General features: G+C 41.7%; 3 protein-coding genes across 3 annotated transcripts; all 3 read right to left on the reverse strand.

Annotated features, from left to right (window-relative positions):
* Positions 1 to 4,904: 4,904 nt before the first annotated feature.
* On the reverse strand, positions 4,905 to 5,531 carry DSM5745_09869 (uncharacterized protein; the record flags this gene model as incomplete). Its single annotated transcript, XM_026751885.1, has 1 exon — positions 4,905 to 5,531. One exon carries the CDS (start codon positions 5,529 to 5,531, stop codon positions 4,905 to 4,907), a length of 627 nt encoding a protein of 208 aa, XP_026599617.1.
* A 358-nt stretch (positions 5,532 to 5,889) lies between these two features.
* Positions 5,890 to 7,101, reverse strand: DSM5745_09870 (uncharacterized protein; the record flags this gene model as incomplete). The annotated part of the gene is made up of 2 exons (XM_026751886.1): positions 5,890 to 6,563; positions 6,588 to 7,101. 2 exons carry the CDS (start codon positions 7,099 to 7,101, stop codon positions 5,890 to 5,892), a joined length of 1,188 nt encoding a protein of 395 aa, XP_026599618.1.
* Positions 7,102 to 9,356: 2,255 nt separating this feature from the next.
* Positions 9,357 to 11,252, reverse strand: DSM5745_09871 (sugar porter family MFS transporter; the record flags this gene model as incomplete). The annotated part of the gene is made up of 6 exons (XM_026751887.1): positions 9,357 to 9,651; positions 9,703 to 10,007; positions 10,052 to 10,201; positions 10,247 to 10,608; positions 10,659 to 11,125; positions 11,173 to 11,252. The coding sequence occupies 6 exons, from the start codon at positions 11,250 to 11,252 to the stop codon at positions 9,357 to 9,359; spliced, it is 1,659 nt and encodes a 552-aa protein (XP_026599619.1).
* Positions 11,253 to 12,325: the final 1,073 nt, after the last annotated feature.

The raw sequence follows: 12,325 nt of genomic DNA on the forward strand, positions 1-12,325 counted from the left end.
TAGCAGCCTAGCTATAATAATAATTTTTTTATAAAACTTAATAGCCTGGGCCAGCGTAATATTAATTAATAATATAATTTAACTTAGTATATAAAAAAACCTGGTTTTAGTTTAAAATTTTAAAATTTAGTAAAGGTAAATTACCTAGTAAATATATTAATTTATTTATTAGCTTATTTAAATAGCCTAAAGGTTAAGTAATACTAGCTATATAATATTATAATTAAATATTATAAAGGTATTTTATAATTACGTGGTTTACTAGTTTTTTATATAAATAATAAATAATAATTTATTTTTATATATTTATTACCCTTACTAAGGTAGTTATTAATTAATTTAAATAATAAGGCTAGTACTAGTAAATCTTATGTTATTAGCTTGTTATTTATAATCCTAAAATATATAGCTTTTTATATTAATAATTATAAGATTTTTATTATTATACAGGCTGCTTTAATTAATATTACCATGTATAATATTAATAGCTAAACCTTATACTTATTATTTTAATTACTAATTATATTAAAAGGCAAAAGGGGTTATAATTATTTATAGCCTTTAGTATTATTAGCCTTGCAGGTAAGTTTTTATAACATATTATATTTAATTATTAATAAAAAGTTTATAATAAGTTTAAAATAGCTATATTATATTAACTAATAATATTATAAAATCTTTTTAAATTATAAAGCTAAACCCTTTAATAATTTAAATATTATTTTAACTAGGGACTTTTACTAGCTACCTTTAGTTAGCTAAAGCCCTTTTTTAAGGCCATGTTTTTACTTATAAATAAAAAAAAAAGGCTAGTTAGTATTTATATAATTAATTTAATTTTATTATTAAACTAAATATTATTTATTATTAAACTATAAGCTTTTAAATAGCTTATATATTTATTTTTACGCTAGAGCGCTTAAAAAAAATATTACTATAATAAAAAATTAGGAGCTTTTTATAACATAAGTATAAGCTAAGTTACCTGCAGGTAAAAGTAGTACCTTTATAAATATAATTTATATATATAAAAAAAATAATATATACTAGTATAACTATAACCATGTATTAAACTTTAATAAACCTATAATTATTTTATAAGTTAATTATATTAAATTTAGTGCTATATATATAAAAATAAACTAGGCTAAAAACTTAGCTAAAAAGTTTATAATTTTTTTAGCTGCTGTATTATACTAATATAAAATATTTAAATAAAAAAAGGTTTTATAAATAATATTATAGGCATGTTAGTAAATATTATATAGTTATTTAAAATTATAAATTTTATTTAAAAAATACTACTTACTTTAATAATAGCTTTTAACTAGTATAATAGTTTACATGCTAAAAAAATAATAATTATAATATAATACTAATTTTTTATATAAAATAAAACTTTTATTATTATAATATTATTTATACTTATATATAGTTCCTGGCTATATTAATATATAAAATAATAATTTATAAGGCTTAGGGTGTTATTATTAAGCAGGCTATTTTAAACCTTATTATATATAAAAAGTTTTTACTAAGTTTTATATACATGGTTATATCACGTGTATAATTACTTAAAAAACTATTATTTAAAAAAATTTTTAATTATAACTAGTTAGTTAGCAACCTGTTTAACACTAAAAAATAAAGGTATAAAAATAATTATTTAAGGTATTATTAATATATATTTATTATAATTATAAATAATATATTTTATTATAAAAGCAATAATAATATAAGTATAAATTTAAAAATAAAATAATAATTTAAACTAGCTTTATTAACCAGGGTCTAGCCCTGTAAATATTAATTATTTTTTAATAACTTTTTATTAAACTTATTTAATAAACCAGGGAACTTATCCCTACCTTTTTTTATTTACTAGTAAACCTGCCTTTTTTATAAACTTTATTATAATATTAAGGTATGTTTTAGTAAATGCCTTTTAGGTAATAATAAACGCGTTTTTTTAAATAATTATTATATTAAATAAGTTATAAAATTACTTAGCGTGGCCGTGGGTTTATAATTAGGCAAGAGTTAATATTTAAGTAAATATTTAGTTATTTATTAAGTAGTATTATAACTACTTTATAACACGGTTATTATTTTTTTATTTTTATTTTTATATATTTCTTTTTTTATAGCACGGGCGGTGGTAGTAATATTTTTAATATTAATTTTTAGGCTATTATAATTAGTTACTAGCTTTATAAACTATTAGTTAAAATACTTATTATAATAATTATAATATTTATTTTTAAGGTATAATAATAGTTAGCGCAGGCGCTGGATAGCAACCTATTAATAATAATATAACTTATAAATAATTTATTTTTTTTATATATTAAACATAGGGTGTAAAAAAGTGCTTTTTAATAATTTATACTATAATTACCTTTATATTACTAGGTAATATAAAGGTAGCCTTTAGGTACTTAACCTATAATTTTAAATTTTATATTAATAGTATTTTAACTAGTACTTATTAGTAATAGTTATTTATAACTTTAATATAATTTATAATATATTACATGGCTAGCGCGCTAGGTAATATTTTTATAATAAAATATAAAAATATAATAAATAATATAATTATAAATTATTTTTTATAATAATATATTAAAAAAATAATATAATTAGGTTTAATTTTAAAAGGTAGCTATATTAATATATAGCTTAATATTATAAAGTTAAGTTTTAAATATTATAAAAATAAATAAGGTAATAACTATTTATTATTTATTAAAAGTAAAATATAACTTAAATAATAATAAAATAAAACTATAATATTTAATTAACAGGCTATAAATTATAATAATATACTTTAAGTAAGGCTTTTAAAGTTATTAAGCAGGTAATTTTATTAGTTTAAAGTTAAATAAAAAATATTAATAAACTAAAATAATATTAATACTTTACTAAATACTTACCTTTAAATACTAAATTTTTGCTTATAATTTATATAAGCTATTTTTAATAATATTTATAGTTAATTATATTTAATAAATTATAATAAATTTAAACTTTTTTATTACTAGGGTTTAGCCCTAGGAAAAATAAATTAAAAAAAATTACTTATTTATTATTATTATTATATTTAATACCCTTAAAACTAGCTTTATTAATAAGGTTATTTATTATAAGGGTTATAACATAGGATAGGGTAACTAGCCTGGCTATAATAATATTAAAGTTTATTATTATTATAATTATAAGCTAGTGCAGGCAGTAGGCAAACTAAATAATATATATAAATAAGGTAATAATATTTTTTTTAGCCTTTTTTTTATTTTATTATTATTATTATTATTATTATTACCTAGTATAAAAGCTAAATATATTAGTTAATATACTTATAAGTAAATAAGGGCTATAACTTATATTTATTAATATATTATATACTTAAATTATTTTAATAATAATTTATATAACTACCCTTAAAGTAGCTTAATATAATAATATACTTTATAAATAGCCCGTGGCCTTAGGCGTAATATTTATAAATTATATTATTTTTAGTAAGTATATTAATATATTACTTAATAATAGCTTTTTAGTTAATAAAATAGGTTATAATTTTTTTTATTATATTAATCTTATTAATAGGCTTGCGGAGCACAAGCTTATATTATAAATAATATAATTATTTATAAAGTTTTTTTAAAATTACTAATTTATAGCTTAAATAATTTATTATATAAATAATATAAGTTACTAGTAGCTAGGTTAATATAAAAATAAGTAAGTAAAAAAATAAGTAAAAAAAAAGGTATTATTATTATTACCTTTAATATTAGCTATTATAATAAAAAAAATTTAAAAAATTAGGGGTTTATAAATTATAGGTTTATATAAATAAGTTATATATTATTTATATAATTTATTTTTTTATTATTTTTTAAATACCTTTATTAAATTTACTATTATTATAGTTATTAAAAAAAGTGTTACTATTTAAAATAATTTATTAATAAAAGTATTAAATGTTAAACAGGCTATTAATAATAATATTTTTAGTATTTTAAGCAGGATAAACTTTGTTTTAGCCACGTGTATTACTCCCGGTATTAAAGCTTGCGCCCTAGAAATAACGGGACCTACGTATGGTAGGAACTTCGCACTTGGAGAGAGCAGAGACAAGGTTGTCCTGAATGAGAGCCAGGCAGGCACAAGCTAATCTCTGAGTTCGGGCGGCGAGGTGTAGTATACAGCTTGAGAGCTCTTGTGTATACTCGATTTCCGGCACATTGACAAGATACTTTTGATAGTCATCAAGGCATTGGAACTGGAGCGGAGAAGTGTTGATTAGACTGATACTGTGGCATAATTTCTGTATTTCGGGCAGAGTTGTGATTGAATCCGACCTTATTAGCTCTTGTATAATGGTAGGCTGCGCCTGGAACACGGCCCGGACACTAGGAGATGCAATAAAAACGGTTTCTGCCGCAGAGAAGTCTGCAATATGGAGGATTATCTGTGCAATGAGTTCGGGGGGTAATCGTGTGAAAAGATCCATGGTTGAAGGTTGGGACAGCTTCGGGAGAAGGCGGAAATGTGACCTTGCGGGTCAGTTAGCTTAGTGGCGCTAGGCAGTGATTTAATATTTACTTAATGGTAAATAATAAGGTGGCCTCTGAATAAAAGGTTGGACAGTTTGTGCCCACAAATAGGAAAGTTCGACTCGGTGATGTTGTGGTCAATACTCTACCCGCTGGAAGAATACATTGTCCTGATATCATTCCAAGGTTGGATTACCCAAGGCTCAATTTCTCACTTTCATTGAAAGACATGTAGCTATGTACCATTGTCCTCCTACGCGATGTCTAGGGACATTTTCCCTCTCGCACCACATCACCTAATCCGCCAGGCCAGGCCGACATATACCCTAACTATTCCAGCTATCACATCTTCCCAATCAGCGCCACCCACCTAGCCCAATAATCAACGCCCCCTGGTTCCCCAGTTGATGGTCCGTAACTATCACCATCTGGCGTGGGCACAATTCCGCCCGAACCCCGAACTCCCTCGCACAGCCCGAGACGGTACATGCGCCACGAGTCCCAGATATACACACCCAGCCGGCGACACGGCTTGAAGTCTGCCAGGGGGTGCGAGGGCGGCAAGCGATCCGTACTGATGGCCGAGGCGACGTGATGGAAGTAGACCCATTGCTGCGGCTGCCATCTCCAACGCTTGGACGCAAGGGCCCACGCCGTTGTAGCTTCGGTGTCTGCGGGAGGCGACGGCGGGGCCCATACATCACTGCACACATCTTGAGCTCCAGCTGGGATCTCAAATGACGGGAAGAACGGCGGGGGCGTCTCAGGCGGAAAAGTCCAGGCTCCACGGGATGACTCCTCGCCGTCCCTGTCTTGCGCCAGGAGTCTCTGGTTATGCTGGGAGGGCCCGTGTCCGTATGTAGGAGCCAGACCGAGATCCGCGAGCAGGGCGGCCGTTGTCCAGAGCTTCTCGGTGTCCTGGCGGCGATTGATTCTATTCCAGGTATTGTACGCGTCTAGACGCTGCATTAAGGGCTCGTCCCATCCCCAGCGTTCTTTTGCTGCTTTGCGGAGGTGGGAGTAGTGCTGGAGATGGTATAGGGAGTAGTATATGCGGTACTCTTCTGTGAATGAAAACGGCTCGCTTGCGGTAACTGTATGCAGTCACTGTGACCTCAGTGCCCATGGCTAACATCAACATCACCGTCCCCCTCGAGAATAACCGCACCATCACTATCACTCCCAAACCGCGATTTCCGGCCCAGACTGTCAGGATCACCAATGATCCGAACCCCTTGAGCATCACGGGCGTCTTCCATCCCCCTGTCACTCGGAGTGTGACTTTGCCGCCCTGGCCTCAGGGCACTGTCATCCATTACCCAGATGACTACTCTGACGACGGGACGATAACAACGATGACGAGAATGACGATCAGAATGACGATGATCAGGACGATGACAATCAGGATGATGACAACCAGGACGATGACAACCAGGACGATGACAACCAGGACGATGACAACGATGACGATGATCAGAACGATGATAATAGCGGCGACGACGACGACATTGACCTCCCCGTTGTCCCCAAAATCACCGTCACGGACGGCCCCGGCTCTCCAGGTTGCGCCGCAAACGAAAACTGCGGTGCCCACTGTACCAGCCCCCTGGACTTCTGCAATTGCTTCATATGCCCGAGTAGCGGCAGTGGCGACGGAGGCTTCGTGGACCCCAACGACCCGAACCCTCCTGACCGACCCCCCGGAGACCCAGTGGATAACAACAATGACGATCCGGACAGCAGCTGCACCGAGACCTCCACCGAGACAAACTACTGGGTGTCGTGCGAGAGCATCGACACGACCTCGACCAGCTGCACGACCACAAGCAGCATGCTGGCCATAGGCTGCGACGTCACGGCTACAACATCGACAACCGGCCAAGACGTCTGCTACACCCTCGATCCTGATCCAGACATGGGCGACAGGGATGGAGGCAGTGACAGCGGTCCGACGAGCGTCAGCGCCACGACCACGGCCACGGCCACTACGACTAAGACCACCTCCACCACCACATCAACTCAAACCTCCCCTCCCGAAGCCACAGCCGCGGACGGCTGCTTCACCGTCGGCGGCACGACCAAGCGCTGCTGGAACAAATGCGACCCGGCCACAGGCTCCCCGATCGGCGGCGACTGGGCTGAGAACGACCCGTGGTGTTACATCTCCGAGAGCGGCAGCGACTCCTACGCCACCTGCCTCCAGGTGTCCGACTGCCCGAGCGATTTCGAGTGCGCTGCTGACTGGGGCTGTGTGGTTCCGCAGGCCGGTGGGTGCGCCGCTCAGGGCGGCTCCACCGGCCTTGGGAATACGTGCTGGAGCAGCTGTGATGAGGAGACGGGCAAGCGCACGGATGACGTGTGGGAGGAGGGGATGCCATGGTGCTGGTTGAGAGGCGACGGCGGATTCTGGAGCATTTGCGATGAGGCCGAGGATTGCTCGGCGGTTTTGGAGTGTGCGCCTGAGTCGTATTATAGGGGTGGTTGTTCGGTTTTTGACAAGGAGTTGGATTTGGATGGGTCGGGGTAGTCTGGAGTACATATTCGCACATCCGCATATTCTTGTTCCCAATATATATGGTATTCGTTTCTGTTGAATATGGTAGTGTCTGGTGTAGCCCTAACCGGGCGGAAAGACCCCCAGCATCTTCTGAAGATTAGCGACCTCCGTCCTCGTCAAGCAAAGACCCCCAATCCCGTGCATGCACCATTTGGCTGCCAAACATGCTCAGCTGGGAAATGTACCTTTGAAGTCGTTCAACAGGCTGTGGGACGTAAGATCAGACAGATTGTTTGAACAACGACTCGTTTCAGTGCATGCGTGATATGCCAAAGGAAAGCTTCATATCACAATGGCAGTGAGTATCATAGCCATAAATATAGCTTGACATAGATGCCTCGCCCATTTATATTCACTTCGCTACCCAGATACCCAGCCATACTTGTGGTTGCTCGGAGCTAGACTGCCAGACCTTGAACCGGTCAATGTTGGCATAATTGAGTTGAAATAATAGGGTAGTTGCAGTATAGAACACAATGGCGCAACCAGGCATACGGAGTACTGAATCTCAAGCGTGCGGCTGCTCACCCACGCTCCTATTCGTATCAAAAAAACTGATTATATATATAGTGTACTGCGCGGAAAGGCGCCGGAAATGCATAGTGTCGAGCAGGAACACATAATATTAAAACACCTCAGCTATTGACTATTTACGACCCGCAAAGCCCATAGCTTTCCAGGTTGAACTCTCCGGATTAGCAAGTAGAAACATACCTAGCTCCTACATAGTTCCAAATCCAGTATAGCTTCAGAAACTCACCAGGGCACCCCTACACCCCAGACCCGCCAAGCCCTAAAAACGCCCGACTCCTTGGCGACAAGGATACCGCGGCCGGATATGCTAGATCAGGTAAAGCCGAGGCGGCCGTTAAGCGACAAGGCATGGGGTGGCATCCTGCCGAGGATAATTAACTTAGTTCTCCAATGAAGCACGAGAGAAAGCGCGATGGTGTGCGCACTGCGAGGGGCCGCAATACCATACCTAGTCTCCTATCTCCTACGCCCGTCAGCGAGGACGAGAGTCCGCTAAGTGCGTTGGTTCCGTATAACGTTCGGCTCGCTATTCATCATACGCAACTAATTGTCGGAGAAAAGCGCAGTGTCTGGAATCGAGACTGCAGAGGACTGGAGTCTGGTTGGTACCTGGGGTCCATGATGGAGGACTGGGTGCCGAATCGCCGGGACGGGCGTGATACCGAGTAAAGTAAAGTAAACTGGACCAAACCCCGGACTTCTCCGGACCCCTGACTCACGAAACACAATGGGGCCCAAGGTACCAAGCAATCTCATTCGGCTCTTGACTGACCAAAGCAGCGTTGCCGACATCCAGCGCAGGAAATACGCATGGACCTCACAGCCCTGGTCTGTCCAACAAGCCACATCGGCCCCCAAAGTGCTTAGTCCGCCTGGTAACATGTGCGATATGCTTACCTGCGCCTCTAATATATTACCACCGATTATCCAAGGTTAATAAACGAGTTGCGGCTTAATCTCCTCCGTACCGTACTCCGGCCGGGGCATGGCAACGTGCATGGGAAGGGTCATAGCTCACCCGCAGCTGGCTAAAGCTCGGGGCACACTGCGGAGTAAGTTCGGGGTTAGGACTAGGGCCGTTTGGGGTCTTGTGTGACGTCAGTGGGTGAATCCTTGCGGAGCGAAAGCCGTCTTGAGCTTGTGGTCGTCCAGCTTGGCCTGTATACTCCGTAGGTAGTACATGGTAACATTGTTAGTCTGTATCCTGGAGTCGCGGACCTTTAGTGCATAGTGATTGACAGGAGAGCGGCAGAGATCATCAGGTCCCGGGCAGGCCATGTGGCTCGGGGAATAATTCCCATCACCGGCCGTCCAGCGGGGCCAAGTCAACTTTGTGGCTGCGGCTCTTGTTCGATCCGAAGGTATGAAAGGGGCTGGAATACTGTAGCGAACGCCCTGGCCGGATTACGCTGGTTAACGGAGGGAAAGCGACAGATACAGATGTGAGTCCTATGTAGACATTAGACTTAGAGCTCGGATTACCTAGCTAGTCGTCTAATGATACCGAAGATCTAGAGCTCTAACAATAACCAAAGGACGGCCACTCAAATCTTATCATATATCATCCATCAACAAATCCATAAAATAAACGCAGTACCGTGCGGACTTGCCTAGCACGATGGGTATAAACATCACTACCTCATTCGACCCATTTACCCCTCTCCTCGTTTACACGGGTACACACTCCCTGCTAGAACGGATATCTACTCCAACCGCACCTCCGTCCCCTTAGGCTCATTACTCTCGTTCGTGCTATCATCACTCTCAAACTTGCCCTCGTGCACATAAGGCCGATGAGCGCTTTCACGCCTGATAGCCTCCTCAAGGTATTCAGGTTTAAGCTGACCATGCTTATCGTACCGGTACGGCTCCTTGATAGAGTGCTGCACGGCGCTCCAGATACCGTCTGACTTTTTGAAAATGGTGTCCATCTCCTCGAGCGAGCGGTAGCGGGTTTCGGGGAAGCAGAAGTACACGACGGGGAACATGAAGGCGTTGCTGTATCCTGTTAGCATCATTGCCCAGATTATGGATAGGCAGGGGACTCACATAACAGCGAAGATGGTGTAGGTGTGGTGGGCGATGTTTGTGAATGCGACGGGCGTGATCATGACGACCATGAAGTTGAAGATCCAGTTCGCGGACGTCGAGAGGGCGTTGGTAGGGGCTCGGATACGAAGCGGGACGATCTCAGCGGGATACAACCAGGTCATACCGAGCCAACCAATGGCGAAGAAGGTGTTGAATACGAAGAGGAAGACAGCTTGCGCGATACCCGCTTGGGTGCTGTCGTAGGCTACGCGGTGGTAGTGTGTACCCGCCAAGATTGCCATTGAGATGGACATGCCGGCGGCCTGAAAGGTTAGCTTTAAGCAAAAACGAATAGAGAGGGACGTACACCGAAGAGCATCAGAGGGCGACGGCCGACTTTCTCAATGATGAAGATGGGGATGAACGCGGCGAGGAGGTACTCGGTACCGTTGGCGGCGGCCATGAGCTTTGCGGTGTTGCCGCCTCCGAGACCAATGTCTGTGTAGATATTTGGGGCCTGCCTTCGTCAATAAACGCTATAGATGTGTCGCTATGGTCTTACATAGTAGGTAATGAGGTTGATGCCCGAAATCTGCTGGAACATCTGGTTGACGTAGGCAAGCGCGACACGGTGGAATTCACGGTACTCGCTCATCTTGAACAGACTGCTGAAGGATCCCTTGTTCATCTCAATAACGGTCTCCTTGATCGACTGCAGTTCGTTCTGGATGTAGGGGTCCTCGATGGGCTTCTCGTTCAGCAGCGACAGGATCTCGACCGCTTCGTCGTCGCGACCTTTCATGACCAGCCAGCGCGGGGACTCGGGGAGGTTCATGATGGAGATGAAGATGGTCACGGCGAACACGATCTGGAAGGCGATGGGGAAGCGCCATGAGACTTCATGGTCGGGGAGAAAGGCAAAACCTACACACTGATGTTAAAAAGAGCCTAAGAAGTGAGAGGGAAGAACGTACCGTAGTTGATCCAGTAGCTCAGACAGATTCCGCCGGTAATCAGCATACCCTCGATCATAACTAGCTTTCCACGATCGTGCGCTTTGGAAGACTCGGACTGCCAGGTCGGAACTGTACTCGTGTTCATGCCGTTCCCGATTCCAGTTACGATACGCCCGACAATCCAGTGAGGAAGGCTGTAGGCGGTGCATTGCAGGATGGCGCCAGTCGTCATAGTCACGCAGCCGCAGAAAATAGTCCTGCGACGGCCGATTGCATTACCGATAAAGACCGTCAAGATAGCTCCAAGGAAACAGCCGAGATTGTACGAGGCGACCGCGATGCCCTGGTTGGTACTGCGCTGCGACTCGCAGGCGGCAAGATTCTCGTCTTGAGGGCATAGGTCTTGAGTGATTTCCGGGAAATACTTGTAGAATGAAGGGAGCTCGAGCAGCCCTCCTGTGACGCCCTGGTCGTATCCAAAAAGCCTGTCGCAGTTAGTCGCAATGTCCGGTACAAGTTAGTGTATGCTGACAGGAAATCCAAACTCCCCAGCGAACTGATCGCCAGGTTCAGGGATCGACCCCTGAAGCCGAAGTACTTCTTCCCAAACATGGCGTTCCACGTTCAAACGACGATCGACGTTGAGATGGAGGTCGAGGGAGCGATCCAGAAAAATGACGAGCAGGCACATATATAGCTAGGACGAGAGCTCCCGGAAGGCCAAAAGGAGTAACCCGAGCGTCAGCACAACCTGGGGGGCCAAGAGGCCGGGGTTGAGTAGGGTTGTCTGCGAGTATGGGGGCCACGTTCACTTGGCGCCGTCGATGCAGTTGAGTCCATACAGAGAATTGCTCCAGAGACGCTCGAGGCTGAGAGGATGAGAGCCTCGCTTGGCGGTCCACCGAAGGAACAGCCTAACAGGTATGGTTGTTGCATTTATCCAAACGAGCCGGGGTGAGAGTCCTTCGGAGGCTTATTGCGCCTCGTGCGCCTTTTCCTTGGGTGCGTTACACAACCCGTCGGGCGCAGTCTGACATACTTTGTTCTCAACTTCGAGTGAGACAGACTAGGTTGGACTCGCAAATTTATTCGCAGTGTTCATCTCATCCTTTGAGTAGAATACTTAGGTAAGCCCAGTGCAACCCTGTAGCTAGTTGGACGCGATCGATGCGCCAACCCCCGCGGCGCCGGTGCTTTCCCCGGCATACGTCAAAGTGCGTTTCAGTCGAGCAGTGACAACGGTGGCTGCAAGCCAAGCACGCCGTGGCTGAGATCTGGCCAATGCGCATTCGTCAAGGCCCGGGAAACGACGAGGGATCCCGTACCACACACCATGGATCTCACCATTCTGCCCTCTTTGCGCCGTTTGCGGCTAAGGGGTTACCGTAGGCGTATCCCCTGTTCCGGAATCCCAACCAGATTTTCAGTGGGAAAGCCATTTCCGGAATATCGCTGCAGCGGGCCTCTCTGGCCAGAGACAAAGGATGTAACCGTGCCAAAACGAACGACGGAACCTCGCCAGCGTAGGATCTCTGAGTCAACGCCAAGCCCTAAGCTGGGCGCCAAGGGCCATGGGCGATTGGAGGCTTGGAGCAGTCCGAGCATCGGGATAAGCCGGGGATCCCCCAGATGGGACGGAGCTCGGTTGAGCGGGAGGGCTGGCATGCGTTCGGCCTGTGCACTGA

Source organism: Aspergillus mulundensis (genome assembly GCF_003369625.1).
Source record: "Aspergillus mulundensis strain DSM 5745 chromosome Unknown scaffold_13, whole genome shotgun sequence".
Classification (NCBI taxonomy): Eukaryota; Fungi; Ascomycota; class Eurotiomycetes; order Eurotiales; family Aspergillaceae; genus Aspergillus; species Aspergillus mulundensis.